At 59.9% G+C, this 16,891-nt stretch overlaps 1 protein-coding gene across 1 annotated transcript in view; it reads right to left on the bottom strand.

The window, feature by feature from the left end:
• Positions 1-16,891, bottom strand: part of Bsn (bassoon presynaptic cytomatrix protein) — a 94,162-nt gene that overhangs the window by 7,273 nt on the left and 69,998 nt on the right. The window contains exons 4-10 of the mRNA XM_042281647.2: positions 13,961-14,512; positions 6,746-13,396; positions 2,583-4,662; positions 1,465-2,297; positions 1,235-1,334; positions 525-656; positions 26-80 (exon numbers count right to left, since the gene is read on the bottom strand). Coding sequence (XP_042137581.2) covers positions 40-80; positions 525-656; positions 1,235-1,334; positions 1,465-2,297; positions 2,583-4,662; positions 6,746-13,396; positions 13,961-14,512 — 10,389 coding nt within the window. The 3' untranslated portion in view covers positions 26-39. The remainder of the gene's footprint in view (positions 1-25; positions 81-524; positions 657-1,234; positions 1,335-1,464; positions 2,298-2,582; positions 4,663-6,745; positions 13,397-13,960; positions 14,513-16,891) is intronic.

The raw sequence follows: 16,891 nt of genomic DNA on the forward strand, positions 1-16,891 counted from the left end.
ACATATGACAGGAGCAAGCACTCACCCTTCTGGACACAATCACCAGAACGAGGAAAATTTTTTGCCAAAAGCAGAGACAGCTATGACACAGAAAACAGAGAGAGATGTCAGGGAACTGGGCCAGACTCCTAGTCGCAGTAAGGCCCAGGGAGCAAGGACTACCCAGGAAACACTGGGTACCAGCACGTGGTCTGTGTCCTGGTGACATGACCCCCCACCTCCACCCGAGAAGCGCCCACCCATGTGGACCCGACCCCCCACCTCCACCCGAGAAGCGCCCACCCATGTGGACCCGACCCCCCACCTCCACCCGAGAAGTGCCCACCTGTGTGGACCCGACCCCCACCTCCACCCGAGAAGTGCCCACCCGTGTGGACCCGACCCCTACCTTCACCCGAAAAGCTCCCACCCGTGTGGACCCGACCCCCCACCTCCACCCGAGAAGCGCCCACCCGTGTGGACCCGACCCCCACCTCCACCCGAGAAGCGCCCACCCGTGTGGACCGACCCCAGGCAGTGTATACCTTCTGTCAGTTTCCCAGCTTGCTCCGCTGCCCCACCAGGGAGGATCTTGGAGAATACACTCTCCCCATCGGCCCCTGGCTGACCCGCAGGTGCTCCTGGGGTCCCCCCAGGCCTGGCTCCAGGTTTCACCCCTATAGGAAAGAAAGGATCGTCATGAACAACACCGTGGCTCGTTTGAGGTCTGAGGAGGAGGATCTGAACACAGGTAACCTGGGAGGTAGAAGAAGGTGGGCTAGAGGAATAAAAAGAGGAAGATGAGAATAAGAAGAGGAGAAAGGCTGGGAGGGCAGGAAATAGAGGAGACGGGTAAAGGTTAAAGGTCAGAGAAAGATGAGGGGACAGAGTAAAGGAGGGGAGGGTAAGGAAGGGGAGAATAAGAAGCTCAGTTGGGCGGTCATGGCGCACGCCTTTAACCCCAGCACTCAGGAGGCAGAGGCAGGCAGATCTCTGTGAGCTCCAGGTCAGCCTGGTCTGCACAGTAAGTTTCAGGTCTGCCAAGGCTACACAGTGGGACCCTGTCTAAAAAAAAAAAAAAAGTCATGCTCTCTAGTGCCTTCGAGGACAGAGTTCTCACTGGTCCAGGCTCATTTTCGGGTAGGAGGTCCACAGTCTACTGGGTACTTATGGGGGATTCGTGAGAACGTGGGGGAAGTGAGGTACAGGTTTGGTATAGGGAAGGACCAGTCGGAGTGTTCTGGGCATAGCTCACCTGCGGGTCCAGGTCCTGGAGCTGGCTGGGCCTGAGGAGCCCTCCCCTGCTGGGGGGCTTTGGCTGCTGCTTTGGAGGTGCTCGCCTGTTCTGCACGTGGCTGCAACACAGAACCTGTGGCTGAGATCCCGCTCACCCCCACCCCTCCCTGAGACCACAGGGACATCCAGACTTCAACTGTAGCATCTGCCCTAGGGGAGCCGGGGACCCAGGCACAGGAGCTAACTCACCAGTCCTGCTGGCTGGGGCCCCGGGGCTGTGGTGGGGCCTGGTTGAGGTTTCCCTGCTTGCTGGCTGGCAGCAGGGGCGGAGCCCCGGGGGGTTGGCTGGCTCTGTTGCTGCAGCCGGGCCTGTGATGGAGCCTGCTGGGGAGCCTGTTGCCCAACACCTTGCTGTTGCTGCTGCTGCTGCTGCTGCTGTTGCTGCTGCTGCTGCTGCTGCTGCTGCGGCTGTGGCTGGCGTGATGCTGTGCCTGAGGGCATCTGCCTGGATGACTGCGGCTGTGACTGTTGCGGTCCTGGAGCTGCCTGCCGGCCTTGCATCTGTGGCTGTGACTGGGGTTCTGGCTTTGGCTGCATCGCAGTGGACCCAGAGTGGGCCTGCCGGGAGCCCTTCTTGCTGTCAGAGGCATGGTGGTAGGCTGACGGGGCACGGGATGGCTGTGAGTAATCAGCAGAGCTGGGGTACCCAGGCTGACCCTTCTTCTGCATGGCAGGGGCAGGGCTGGCCTGAGGGTGAGGTCGGGTCTCGTGGCGACCCATGTCCCGAGCATGTGGTTTGGCAGCACGCCGTCCTGGCTCCTCACCAGCGTGGCGGCCTGAGTGCCTCCCGTGGTCACTGTGGTGCCGGTGTTCCTTGGCTGAGGCGTGGCGGCCTGGACCACCCTCATCGTGAGGCCACAGGCCCTCCTCAGGGGGCTCATCGTAGTCATGGTAGCTGTGCCTGGCAGGGCCTCGCTTCTGGGAGGAGGAGACTGCATGACCCCCATGGTGCCTGAACCGGTCGGAGCGGGCATCTCGGGGCTTATCAAACCAGTCTGTCTCCTCCTGGCCCAGGTGATACGCTTCAGAGACCAAAAACAGAACACCATCAGCCCCTGGCTAGCCGGAGAGGAGACCTAGCTGAAGCCATGCAAGGGAACCAAAGAGTGGATACCACAGCCACAAGCAGGTCACTAGGTCCCCACCCTCCAACAACCAGGAACCGGGGTACAGGGCCACCTGCAGCAGGAACCACAGATGAGATGCCAAGACAGACTCTGCTGCGACATCTTGGGGCCCAGGGTCCCGCAGGCAGGCAGACCCCCAGGTGCTGAGCATTTGCAGAGATCACCCCCAGCTGCCATTACCTTCGCTGTCAGAAACCACGCAGTGGGAATCATCCAGGATGTAGCCCTCCTCCCGCTTATATGCGTGGGCCCGTGGTCCATCCTTGACATGTTCCTGGACGTCAGGCATGGAGTGGCTGGAGCAGAACGGTGGGCAGGTGTCCCCAGGGGGGAGAGTACCCCCTGCAGGGCGGGGCCGCCCTAAGGGGCTGACGGGACTCTCCTCTTCAGAGGCCTGGCTCCTCATGGGGGGCCGTGCCCGGCCGTGGGCCATGCTCAGGGATGAGGGCTTGGGACCTGCCTTTTGAAGTCGCTCCACAGCCTCCCGCTCCCGCTCATACCCTTTGCCTCGGCCACTGAAATCGTGGCTAGACAGCTTCTCCCCGCTGTATGCGGACGCCACGCGGGACCGGCTGCTGCCACCGTACACGCGGTCATCCTCCTCTGCGGGGTCCCGGCTGGACACCCCGTAGTACCTCTGCTGCTCATACACATTCTTCTTGAGCCCGTAGGTGATTTCATCCTGGAACTTTCTGCCCCGAGAGGTCAGGCTACTGCTGACGGAGGGTGTGGGATAGGAGGCCAGGTCTGACTCCACATCCTTGGCCTCCTCGATCGGCGAGAACTTGGAGATCTTTTGTTCCATGCCTTGCTTCCGGTGCTTGCTACGCTTTGAGGAGATGGCAGCTGGGGCCAGGCTCTTGGAGGGATGCTTGGGCCCCATGGGCCCTGGACCATACTTCTCTGCTCGAGCCCCATGCCTATAGTCACTGTCACCGTAATAGTGGGTGCTGGCTGGTCGGCCATTGCTCTCCAGGCCCCGGTGATGACCAGATTTCCCACGGGGGTCATATGAGTCCTCCTCAGATTCTTCCTCACCTCTGCCATAGCAGCAGGGCAGTGTGGGTCCCTCAAGGCCGGCTGGTTCTCCGGGCTCTTTCCCAGGACGCCCACTGACTCCCCCCGGCCCCAAAGGCTCTAGCCGTTGGCTCTCTGCGGCAGTGGGGGTGCTGTCCTTCGTCAGCTCACTGATGTCGTCAATCATCACATAGTTTCGAGGAACATTCTGCTCCAGACTGGTGTAGTGGGAGTCAGAGGGATAGGCAGGGGCTGGGCTCTGGCTCACACTGCTTCGGTCACCGCCCCGGGGATGCTCGGGGGCTTTGCCCTGGTCGTAGCTGCTGCTCACTGCTGGACTACTGTAGCTAGTTTCAGAGGGGGCTGAAGACATGGTCACAGCAGGGCTGGTGATCACCTCGTAATTGGTGGGTACCTTCTGCTCCAAGTCAGCTAGTGAGGTCTGACGTGGCTTCTGGTGGGGGGCACGGCTGTCAGCTTGGACCGGGAAATGCGTGCTCTGTGTGGTTGGCATGGGAGTCGCGGCTGCATAATGGCCCGTGGGGTGGAAAGCCTGCTGGCCCGGCAGGCCAGGCTCAGCTGGGTAACTGGTTCCAGGAGGGAAAGCGGGCGCTGGGTACGTGCTAGGGCCAGTGTAGGCGGGTGCCTGGTGGGCTGGAAAGCCGTTCTGAGTTGGTCCACTGCTGCCTGCGGCGTACTGTGGGGCTGCAGGTGGGAACCGGGGCTGCTGGAAGGCAGCGGGGCCGGAGGGGGTGGCAGGCACAGCAGCTGAAGCAGGGTAGTCCACATACTGGCCAGCGGGCGTGGCGCAACCCTGGAGCCGCAGCTGGTTGAGCTCGCTGTCAGACAGGTAGTCATGATGCTCACCAAGGCCACGTAAAGGTGGGTAGTCACGGCCACCCCGGTCTTTGGCCAAAGACTCTTTGCGCTGGGTGATGCCCAGCTCTAGGTACTTGAGCTTGGCATCAATCTCCTTCTCCTCCTCGTCCAGCTCCGCCTGCTTCTTGCGCAGCTTGGTGGACTCATGCTCCACCAGCCGCAGGTCCCGGTCCAGCTCCCGGAGCAGGCTGGCCTTGGTAGCAGGGACGGTGGTGGGCCCCGCCAACCCTCGCTGCAGCAGACTGGCTGCGTACAGCTGTGAGGGCACCTGGCCAGCCAGGGGAAGGTGAGCTTCCTCTGGAGGGGGGCTGGGCAGTGTCCGCTTCACCTTGCGGACCAGGCCATTGGGTGGCAGCGCCGACACCTGAGACAGAGGGAAGGTGGGCAGCACTGAGACCCGAGGTGTGGGTGACTTTGAGGCATGGGGTAGAAGAACCAGGTCTGGAGGTTCTCCAAGGCAGGAGCTGGGCTCCACACTGTTGATGCCCTGCTTCCCAAGCAGCCTCAGGGTCTACCCTGCCCACCCTCTGGTCTGGGCTTCTTTGCCATGAAGGGAAGTCCTAGGGTCATTTTACAGTCCTTTCCAAAGCTTTGGGCAACAGGTAGGTGGTGAGGGTCGGACTGCGTTCTGTGTTGTGCCCAGTAGCTGTAAGAAGCCCTGCACATCTCCAGTAGGCTTGCCTGTCACTGAGGTGGGGGAAGATAGGTCTGGCTCTAAGTTTGGGACCTAGCATCCTAGGGGGCCGTGGAGTCAAGGAAAGGAGGGGTGTAGTAGAAGGTTCTAGATCCACCAGGCTCCTTTAAGAACAGGGTGACAGGGAGGGGCACATGCTAACTGTGTCTGTTGTTAACAGGCTCCGAGTCTACGCTTCCTGCCTCGCTCCTCTCCAGAGCAGCACGCTGCTCAGCTGCCTGCCCACCTTCCTCCTCTAATCGTCCTGCACTACCCTCTGCCACACCTAAGCTGTGCTCCAGTCCAGCCCCCAGCTCCCCAAACCCTCCATCAGCCAACCTCTCGTTTCTTGTTAGACCTCTGGGTACCAGCAGCACAGCTTCGGCTCCAGGCTCCCCTCTGTGCTCTCTCCACCTCCTCACGGGCTGCAGAGGCTCGCACTGCCTCAAGGCCCTGCTGATGGACTGCTCACCCTGGATTCTCTTTAGTTCCAGCTCCCACCCTTCCAGAATACCCCACTCTTCTGGATTTCCTATGCCACCAAAATCCCCCAAATATACTGGAGACTGACCCCAAGATTCCTACTCATTACCTTGCCAAGCAGCTACATAAAAAGGTGTCACAGAGAAAAAGACAGCATGATCTTAATTGTAAAACAAATGTAGCCTTTAGTGGGATACATTTAGCTTTTAAACTCCTTATCATCTGTCTTTTCATATTTTGGCCACACACCTTGCGTGTCCATCAATAGGCTGGTCCCGCACGGCTAGCCCGTGGGGACCCTGTGGGCTTGGAAGCAGGACCTGCCTCTTTGACCTGCCCTCCTTGCCAGCCCTACCAGGACCCTTCACTACACACCTCCACAACCATCATCATCTCCACAAGCTCACCCCATTTTCTGTATACACCCAGAAAATGAGCAAATACATCTCCCAGTGCCTCTGGTTCCTATCTCCTCTCCCTGGGATCTCTTCCTTTGGCCTATCAGCTCACATTGCATCCTGGGAACTCTGAAATACCCACCATGTTCTGGTTCACCTCCCCAGACCTTCAGAGACTTCAGGAAAAGCCAGCCTTCCTCAACCTTGCACTGAGAGTGGTTAGCATTAAGTTCCCAGTCTCCGACTCTCCACCACTACAGCCCATGGCCAGGCTCTCTCTCACGGTTCTAACACGTGACTGGAAACTGAAGCCATAGACGAGGAGCCTTTACTGTGTTAGCGGAACAGACAGGTTTGGAAGCAGTCACCGGGGAAGGTGGGACGGGGACGACAATGAAGCACAGGACGTGCCTGCGGCCCTCCAGATGGGGCTGGGGTGCTGGGGCCACGGCTGGGCAGTGAAGCCACCTAGAGATGGGAAGCGGGGCACGAGGCAGCCTGAACCGTGTTATTGACGTCTCACAGAACGTCCATAGATAAGGCTCGGAGTGGAGAGTGCCCAGACTGGAGGTGAGAACTGAAGAGGACGGCAGGAGGTAACAGAGCTGGACAGTGTACTGGTCGTGAAGGGACGGGGCTGTGGAGAGGCTGAGGTTTCTGGTGGGGTGTCTGGGTAGATGGCTGTGGGGGCCGTGTGTGTCCATACTCTGGCCTTGCTGGGCTATGGACTCTGTCAGATGTGCACCGAGGAACCTCACTCCTCAGCTCCTTCCCCTGGGCCTTTGGAGCCAGAGGTGACTCCGTTCCCACCCCAGAAGAAACCCCTCCCTCTGGGGCCCCTCGGGCTAGAAATAGACCCTTGTCCCACCCTGGACCAGCCCCTGTGCCCATACCTGGCTACCTAGTCCCCCCTGGTGCTGGTAGAGGGAGAATCTCTCTTTGGCGGACTCCTCTGCGGTGGGGCTGAGGGGCTTAGGGTCAGACAAGGACCGCTGCAGGGTCTTCATGGGGCGAGGCAGGGTCTGCTGTCGGAGAGTGCTGTCCGTCATGAAGTGCTTCTGGGGACTCACGTGAGCCTTGTTCAGCCTCTCGCTGGAAGCAAACGAGGCGTCCAGGAGCCGGTGTGGGGACAGGGGTGAGACTGGCGAGTAGAGCACTTGTGGAGACTTGGGAGGCTGCCGGCTCACAAGCTGGGAGAGAGACTCCGGGGGCAGGTGGGCCTGGTACCCGATCTCCAGAGGATCCGGCTTCTTCTTTTCAAATCTGCTTAGGGGGCCTGGGGTGACTATCTGGATGCCAGGTAGGTAGGGGCTGATGGCAGTTGGTCCTACAAGCTGTGGCCCGGCCACACCCTGGGCCTGCCCATCTGGTTCTGTCTGGCAGGCCAGGCTCTCCCCGCGCCCCGTCTTTTCTGGGGCCGATATGTATCTGACGATCTCCACCTTGGGGTCCGTGGCGGCTGTGATGTGGATGGCTGGAGAGACCCTGGGCAGCTGGTCAGGCTCCGTCTGTACAGAGCAGTCGCTGATGGTCTGGATGCCTACGCTGCTCATGGCCCTGGCAGCGGCGGCAGCGGCGGCTGAGGCAGTGGCATCGTGCTTGCTGTCGGAACCTGAGTCGGAGTGGCGGGAGAGGCGAGACCTGCGGCGGCGGACAGGCTGCTCCCATTCGGCATTGTCTTCATCGTCCGTCTGCACACTGCAGTCAGCGCTGCGCCGCGTCCTGCGCCTCCGGGTCAGAAGGTAGCGGCCCTCGCCCTCCTCGTCATCTGTCTGAACGCTGCTGTCTGCAATCCTCCGGACCGGGCCGGGATCAGGCCCTGACTCTGCCTCACAGGCGTCTCTCAGGCGTGGCATCGAGTGACGCTTCTTGATGCCACTGCGGCCCGCCTCCCACTGCTCCTCAGTTTGCAGTGACATGTCCGAGGCCGAGCTGGGGAGGCCCCGGTGCAGTACTGGCTCTCGAGGCTGCCCGGGCCCTTCGGTCCCCGCCATGGCAATGAAGGCTGTGTGGGTCAATGGCGGCCAGTACTGGCCATTCTGAGCCAGCTCAGGGGCAGCTGGGGGAGGCCCTCGGCTGGGCGCCTCACAGGTTGCCGGAAAGGGGGCCTTCTGCCGCTGTTTCTGTTCCTCTAGCTGCTGTTGCAGCTGCTGCTGCAGTTGCTGGATCTGCTCCAGCTGCAGCCGCTGCTGTGCCAGCTGCTCCCGCTGCAGCGCAAACTGAGCCTGGCGTTCCTCTTGCTGCTGCTGCAGCACATGCTGCTTGATGGTCTGCAGCTCCTGCAGCTCTCGCTGCACCAGAAGCTGTTCCTCCTCACGGTGCCTCTGCAGCTCCACCCTCTCTCGCTCCAGCTCCTCCTGCAGCCGCAACTGGCGCAGCTTTTCCAACTCGACCCGCTCCCGCTCCAGCTGCAGCAGCTGCTCCTGCTGCTTCCGCTGCCGCTCCTCCTGAGACGCTTCCTCCTTCTCAACCCCAGGCCGGCTGAGGACCCCGCTGCCACCCGCCGCGGCATCTCCTGGTGGCTTCTGGCCAGGCGGCGGCGGCGGGGCAGGGGCAGGGGCAGGGGCTGCTGGGGCTTCCTTGACGGCAGCAGGGGCAGCTGTGGAAAGAGGTTCTTCACGAGCAGACCCTGCTGGCAGCTCTGGCCTGGGCGGGCCCCCTGCCCCCGAGGCCTTGGCGGCAGCAGGCTTTCCCAGATAGACAGGCCCCTCGGCAGGTGGGATGCTAGAAGCGATGGGGAATCGACTTGGTGCAGGATATCGGTAGAGCCCGGCTGGTCCAAGAGGTACCCGAGGAGCAATCACGGGCACACGGGCCAGGCTGGTAAGGGGCACAGCTGTGACTCCACCAGATACATAAGGCCTGTACATGCCACCACGCACCATGGGCCGCAGTACTGAGGCAGGCTGGGTGGTGATGGGCAGGGTTGCAGCGATCGGGGTGTTGATGGTTGAGTAGATCATGCCGTCGGCCGCACGCACCGTTGCTGTGGATGGGAGCAGTTGCCTGACTGCGGTCCCCTGGCTTGCCGCAGGCCCATACTGAGGGAGGCTCCCAGGGCTTGGTTGTCCCTCTGGGAAGGTGGGGTTGCCAAGGAGGCCAGATCTGAGGGGCGCCAGACCCTGTGGAGCCCCGTGCTGGGGCTGGTACTGCACAAGGTCAGGTCCACCACTCCCACTGCCATGCCGCCCACCATACTGGTCCATGGAGTTGAGGGCAGCGCACATGCGGCTGATCTCTCGGGCCGTGGTGGCACTGTACTGGGCCAGGCTGGCCTCCTGAAAGCCAACTGCATCTCCCCGTGGGCCATACCGGTGGTCTGAGTAGATGTTCGACACTGAGCTATAGCGCCTCATGGGAAGTGGGTGAGCCAAAAGGTCTGTGGGATGACGCAGGTCCGTGAATGAGCCGTACTGTAAGCCCTGCCCTAAGTAGCGCCCATCTGCGAAGCCTAAGCTGTAAGAGTGCTTCAGTGAGCTGAGGTCCACAGCTGATTCTCTTCCAGGGCCCTGGAAGAGCTGCCCAATCCTCTGGGCATGGTAGCTGAGGCCAGCTTCGGCCAAATTGGTGTCAGACATGGAGGAATACAGCCTTCCAGGAAGGCCCTGTGGGTAAGGCCTCTGTTCTTCATGGGGCCCAGGGCCTACTACCCCCTGTGCCCGGAAGGTGAGGGGATCAGGGGGCTCAGGGTCTCTGGGACTGTAGAAGGGGCCACTGCTTTGGCCAGGCAGGGCGGCATCTGCCACACTCTTGTCAGGGCCACTGGGGGCAGGATGGAAGGTGCCCGTGCAGCTACTGCCGAAGGGGAACTTGTAGACCATGTCGCAGCATGCCAGCTGGCTCTCGGGCCGCATTCCGGTGAGGTCCAGGGCACCCGCAGGCTCTTCTGGGAGCAGTGTAGTCACGGTGCCAGCTATACCCTCCCCCATCTGCACCACCACTGTGTGTGGCTTCCTGGCACCGGGCAGAGCCTGTGACCGGAGCTCAGCAGGAGGAGCCCGGTGGGGCTCACCACCCGGCTCTGGCACTGGTCCTGGCTTGAGGCTAACACTCTGGGCGGTGCCCATCTGAGTGATCAAAATGTCCCTTCTGGCCAGAGGTGCTACCTGGTTGGGAAGATTATACCTGGCAAATTTAGGCTCTCTGGGTCTTCCCCGGGGCCCACCTCGGTATGGGGCTGTCTGGACAGCCTGTTCTACTTGCTTGACCTGGGCCAGGCATACAGGGCTGCCTGAACCCTGGCCAAAGTCCAGGCGGCTCTGGAAAGGGTCTCCATATACCACCGGTTGCTTTTGCTGAGCCATGAGCACAGAGGAGGCCATGGTGATGCTCACGGTGGTGGCAGTGGCCAGGAAGGTTTGCGTCTGCTCTTGGGCATTGAGGTTAATAACGAGAGGCTGCACAGCGGTGGACTGACGTCCTGGAATTGGATCCAGGGCAAGGCCGTACTTCCTTGCTTCCACAGCAAGAGAGGTCAGATCCATGCCCTGGTCGGTGAGGATAATGGGCGTGGGCTTCACAGCGGTGCGAAGATCTACCACTGCACTGCCCGGGGGCCTGGGGCCTGGCTCAACTCTCGATGTTCCAGGCACAGAGGAGATCCGGCATAATGAGATGTTTTCGGCGGGGAGGGCACCCCAGCCGTATAATGCCAGGGGCCCATCTGCACCAGCACTGGGTGCTCGCGGGAAACCGGGTGGCCCAGCTGGTTCTGAGGGCATCTGGGATGCACTTGGAGGTGTCGTCTGGCTGTAGCTATGGGAGGTGGGCTGAGTGTCGGTAGGCGAGCACAGCGGGGAAGTAGAGGCACTGGCATGGACCATTCTGGTCTGACTAGCAGCGTCCGAGGCCAGCGTGATGACCATGACTGGCGCCTCCTGGGAAGACTGCTGCCACACCAAGCGAGGAGTGCTAGGTCGGTGTGGTGTCTGCGTGCCTTGGGCTACCATGGGGGAGGGTGTGCCAGGGCTCCGCGGAATGTCCGAGGAAGGTGTTGCGCTTGGCGTCTGTGTAGAGAACTCTGCTGTGGCCCTTGAGCCCAGCTTGCCTGGTGAGAATGTGGGGCTCTCTGAGGGTGTGGATGGAGAGAGAGGTGGGCTAGAGCCTGTAAAGTAAGAATATCCCCGAGAAGGCTGGGGGGTACCAACCTCAGCATCAGCCCCACTCAGAGGCTTCTCTCTGGGGGCCCGTCCACCTGCAGTAGGGCCACTGGGAGCCTGGGGCAGCTCCTCCGTTTGGGACCCATAGTTAGCAGTGGTTGGGGTCTGTCCGTAGCTGTGGACTGTGGACGATGGTGACGGGCTACGCTCTGAGCCAACTGGGGAGGTTGGCGTCATATACCCTCGTGGGAGGCTGGCTGGACCAGGGGCCATCACTGTGGTGGCTGGCGTCCCAGGGCCTTGGGAAAAGGTCATGCCCACCTCCTTAGAGGCCAAGCTGGGGGACAGAGGAGAGCTGTGGAGCTTGAGAGGATCCTGAGGCTCTTTTGCAAAATGCTGAGTGACTCGGACGTCGGGAATAACTCGGCCTCCGCTGCTGTCTGAGGAGGTGGCCGTGGAAAACGACACAGGAGCAGCAAGTTGGGTAGGGCTGGTTCCAGGGGTAAGTGGGCCACCGTTTTGCTTCATTGGGTCCAGGTATGCACTCTCGGCATTCAGAAACTGCTTCTCCTTCTTTTTGTCCTCAGCGAAAGCCAGATCCCGCGACGAGGCTTGCCGCATCCGGGCTATGCTCTGTGATGTCTGAAGGATCTCCTCATAGACAGCTGCCCCGAGACCTGCCGCTGTGCCTTCTGCAGCAGGCTGAGAAGCCCTGCCAAAGTCATGGTCTTGGGTGTCTTGATAGTCAAAGGAGCCCTGCCCCCGGGGGCCTGTAGGCTGAGGGGGGCCCCCATGGGGTCCCCGGGCCCCGGGCACCTGACCCTGCTGTCTCTGGAGCAGCTCAGCTTTTCTCATCATGTCCTCATAGGCCTCCTCAGCACTCTTAAGGGGCCGCCCGGAACTGGGCGTGGTGGAACTGCCCGAAGGCGGCTCGGTTGGTGAGTAGAGGGACATGAAGGCCGGCAGGTTGTACTCGCTGCCCGATTTGTAGAGTCGAGCGGGGCCGCCATCCAGGGTCTCCGCCTCCGAGTCAAGGGAAGGGGACGGGGAGTACTCGGAGCAGGAAGAGCGGTGCAGCTCCTCCATCTCTGCCGCCTGCCTCAGCTCCTCGGTGGGGGAGGCGTCCTCGATGGGTGACAGGTTACTGGGTGGTGTCTTGGAGCGTTCGCGTCGCCGCTGAGCCCGGAGCTCTTCCTTGTCCCGCCGAGTCTTGCGGGCCGTGCTGCGGATTCGCTGCTGCTGTTCCACCTCCCGCATCTTCTCCTGCTCGCGCAGAAGCTCCTCTTCCTCCCTGAGCTCTTCCTCCTCGGAAGAGTCCTCGATAGTGGGCAGCAGGGGCCCGTGGGAGCGGTGTCGGGCCTTGCGCTGCTGTTTCGCTTCTTCCAGCCTCTGCCGGCGGCTGGGGCTGCTGTCACTGTCCTCCTCTAGCGAGGACAGGGAGGTGGGGGAGGTGCCCGACGTATAGCTAGGTGTGGAAGCAGGCAGGGTGGAGGAGTGCTCCCCGCGGGAGCGGTCTTCGGGGGAGCCTGTCAGGCTCTCCATCTCCAGCTCGGGTTCCCGGTCCAGGCTGGGATCCGGGCCTTGGCCCAGGTCCAGCTCATGACCGTAGGTACCTGTGCTATTGAGCTCAATGGTTTTAAAGCGTCGGAGACCTCCCTGCAGGGCTCCACTGCCGTCGGTGGGCTCTGCCGGGCCTCCCTCGGATAGGAGTTCCTCATAGCCCGTGGTGGCATTATGGGGTAGGCGCCTCTTGGGCGCCGCTACTGGTTCTTGGCTCGACTCAGGCCTGGGCCTGGCACTCCCCTTCTGGGTGCTGTGTCTGGCCAGGCCTCGCCCGGGGACAGCAGTGTCGTCTTCCTCCAAGTTGTCCTCCTCAGCGCTCATTTCCAGGATCTGACGTCGCATGAACTCCTCGTCCGTCATTTCTGCCCGGGCTGGGGGCTGGGGTGGGAGCGGAGACAGGCCGCCCTCGCTGCTGTCCTCCACATAGTCGTGCCTCAGCTGGCTGCCAAAGTCATCTGAAGACTCGGCTGTGTCTTGCTGTTCCCTCTGATGCCCCCACGCCAAGGAGTCATCTTCCTCCTCTAGGATATCCCCCAGCTCCTCATCAGAGTCGAAGGCCTCGGGCATGATGGACAAGGAGTGGGGGCGCCGTTTCTGGTCCTCAACAGCACGGCTACGCGGTGGCTTGCCCCACTCACCGCTGGGAGCCGCAGCCTGGGCCTCTAGTGAAGGGCGCATGCTGCTCCCCACTTTGTGGAGCTCTGAGGGGCTGGGTGGGCGTGGCCCCGTCACCCCGGCACTGTCCAGCTGCTCCACTTCCTGCTGAACGACCCCTGTGATCTCACTTTGGGAGCTGGAGACACCATCGGAAGAATAGCCTGTGTCACTGAGGCTCTGTGGGCTCCGAGACAGGTCCTGAGTGTAAGGCTTGCTGACGGGTTCCTGCAGTAGGGGCAGAAGCAGATGCTTACTCCTAGGCCTTTCTGTCAATCCCGGGGACAAGGGAAGGGGCCCCCCACTTCCCAAGGGCTTCCTTTCTCTCTGAGTAACTTACAGATCCACAGCAAGCTCCAAGAAGCTCTAGGTCTTCAAAGAGAAACTTTACTGGATCAAAGAGTGGAACTCAGCAAAATGCCAGCCTCAGGACATGTCTCACTCTCACAGTCTCCAGACCTGCTGAACTTTTTGTTTGTTGTTTGTTCTTATTTTTGAGAGAAGGTCTGGTCTCTTTATATAGTTCTGACTGTCCTAGAACTTACTATCTAGACCAGGCTAGCCTCGAACTCAGAGATCTGACTACCTCTGCCTCTAAAGTGCTGGGATTAAAGGCATGAGTCAACATACCCAGCAATCTGCTGAAATTTAATCTAGACCTCCTTTCAGTTGGGGTGTCTCTGTGGGCCCAGATAGTTCTATCTCAGGCTCACATCCTGAGACCTTCAGGGATGCAAGCCCATCCTCAAACTGTCTGAAAGCTAGGATGCCTGGAAATTAAATAGAACTGACCTCAGCCTCCCCACCCTTGGGAGCTTCTGGAACAGGCTTGATGACTGGGGTGACAGGTTCGGTCCTTTTCACCCCACTTTTTGCTTTAGGAGTCCCAGGAGGCACAGTGGTCTCTGGAGGTGGCTTCGGCACAGGCTCAGCTTTAACAGGGATCCCTGTCTTCTTTTCCTGGGCACTGCTAGAGGTCTTGCTGGGTTCAGAAGCCCTAAGTGGCTTGGCCTGAGGGCTGGCCTTGGTGGCCTGAGGGCTGGCCTTGGTGGCCTGAGGACTGGCCTTGGTGGCCTGAGGGCTGGCCTTGGCGGCCTGAGGGCTGGCCTTGGCGGCCTGAGGGCTGGCCTTGGCGGCCTGAGGGCTGGCCTTGGCAGGCAGGGAGCCTGATGGCTGGCCCAGCCCCTGTGGCCCTTTCTGCTTCTGAGGGGCTGCTCCAGGTGCATGGTGAGGGACTCCTGCCGGGGGCTGCTGTGACGTGGGCAGCGGCATGGGAGCTGGCTCTCCCAGGCTGCCCTCCAGCAGCCGCTTGGTTTGGCAGTTCAGACAGAGCCATTCTGTTTTCTGGAAGGAAACAGAAGGGAGGTGGATGAAAATCACAGACTCAGGAGTAGTCGGAGAGTGTTTCCATGGTTCTCCAGTCTTGGGGAGGAGACGGACCCCACTCTTGGTCTTGCATGATTTAAACACTGTACCACTGAGCCATCCCCCAGCCTGTCTTTCAAAGCACGCTATCAAAGGCATCAAGAGGAAAACTGACAGGTATATTGCCCCCCAGTTAGAAACTTCTCAGGGACATACATACAGTCAAAATGCAAATGACAAGCTAAAAAGGTTTTCTTCTTAACCATAGAGAAATTGTCACTGGGCCAGAAAGGACGACTGGGAGGGACGAGAAAGCACAGGAATGACCAAGTTTAGGACGACACAGGGAGATCTAGGGCCCCAGCCTCAAGGACTGAATTGTAACTCAGGGGCCTTATGGGCCCAGCAGCCGAGAGGCCCTGCAGAGCAGGATGGCATTCAGACACAGAAGGTGTATGTCCTAGGGGGACCGCTGTCCCCTGCCTCCTGTTCTGGGGTCTACCGCCATCCTGCCATTTCCTTCCCCAGGCTCTGCTCAGCTGGGGCAGACTTCCGGTTCAGGAAAGACATCTAAGTGAAGCCCTGTTTAGAGTCAGGGCTTTGCTCACACTTCTAGCCCAAGTCTCCTTGTCTAGGGCTAGCAAAGAACCCCACAGAGAGGACTCCTCCATGCCCGGGGCTCTGGACTCTTCCTCTGATGGAGAACTGTGTGTGTGGCGGCCCTTGGGCCAAGAGCCCTGCTCCTTCCAGAGCTAGAGTGGTATCAGTTCTTGATCATCGGCCACCACTCTCAAATTCCACCCGCAGCTTCAGGACCAGGGCTAAAGGCTGAAGACAGTCGTGATGAGGATGGAGGAATGGTGACCAGCACCGTACGGTGAATGTAAACTATTCCCACAGGCTTACGTGTGTGAATACTTGGCCAGTAGCTGGTAGAGCTATTTGGGAGGTTGAGGGACCTTTGGACATGGGTCCTAACTAGCAGAAATGAGTTACTATAGGTGGACTTTGAAGGTGATACCTACTTCTGGTTCCAGATCAAACTCCCCACTTCCTGATCTGGCAAGGTGTGAATAAGCTGTGCCACAAACAGTGCCACCCCAGCGAACATGGCTCCTCCAAACCATGAGTCAAAGCAAACTGCTCCTCCCTTAAGTTCCTCTGTCAGGAATTTGGTCACTGTGATGAGATATGTGATAGACACAGGCCCTTCCAGGAACCCACAGCTCCAAACAACCCATGATAAGTATGAATCTATCGGCAGGGAAGTCCTCAGAATCTCTGAGTGGGTGCTTCCGGCAGCAGGTCTAGGCTGATAGGCATATGTCTTCCAGGATCCTCTTTTAGGATCAGAATTTGAGGCCTTGCCTTGGCTTCAAGGGGTGATGGGAAATGAGGGTTAGAGCCCAGCCCAGAACAGGACCCTACTGACTGCTCAGTTCACTCTTGCCCCTGGGGCGCAAACGTTCGACACCCCTTCCTTTTTGCTTCCGCTCACCCTGGGTGTGTAGACATGGGCTCCTACCAGTAGCAGAGCAATTCGGAGGGACCACTATGAGAACCACAGAGTCACAGAGCCAAGGTATAGGAAAAGAGGTGTCCCACTGCCCCTGCTGCCTCAGACAAACCTCTGACCCCACCTCTGGCCTGCAGAACCCACCCCAGAAGCAGCAATCTTAAAAACCAGTGAGGTACCTTGGAAGGGCAGTGTGGACAGAGGCAAAGCCAGTGTCCTGGGCCTGCAGAACCTGCTTATCTGAGCCCACAGAAAGGCCTTTAGTAGGGCATGCCACCTACAGTCACAGGCTATCTGGGGCTTCGCTCCTTCACAGGTATATTCACAGAAGCAGCCGGTTTTCACAAAGGCTTCCTGGTGGCTCTCTTGCTTCTGGCTCCGCTTTAGTAAGTAAGCAGTGAGAAAGGGCGGGTGAGGAGGGGGGCTGTGAAGTAAGAGCTAAAAATAAGCACTTGACCTGGCTGCTGGAGGCCCTTCCCCGGCCCACCGGCCCACCGAGACTGGGAGGAGAGGTGTACGAGGCCCTGGGGAGGGAGGGCAGAGCCAGAGGAGGACTGGCCAAAGCCCACACTTTCGGGGTCCTGGGGATGGATGGGTGAAAGGGAGGCCATGCAGAATGTCTCTGCCTAGTAGTCGGAGCACAGCTGTTGAGGTCCCAAACTTATTCAATCTACCTTCATCTCAGGCCCCACCCCAATGTGCCCCCACCTCTACCCCTTATCCTTTTTTCCCTCAATCTTCCACTCATGCCCATTCATTCGCTCACTTTAGGTTTTTTGTTTTTGTTTTTGTTTTTTTTTTAAATGTGCATTGGTATTTTGCCTGCATGTATGTCTATGTAA

This window comes from Peromyscus maniculatus, chromosome 7, assembly GCF_049852395.1.
Source record: "Peromyscus maniculatus bairdii isolate BWxNUB_F1_BW_parent chromosome 7, HU_Pman_BW_mat_3.1, whole genome shotgun sequence".
NCBI classification, from domain to species: Eukaryota; Metazoa; Chordata; class Mammalia; order Rodentia; family Cricetidae; genus Peromyscus; species Peromyscus maniculatus.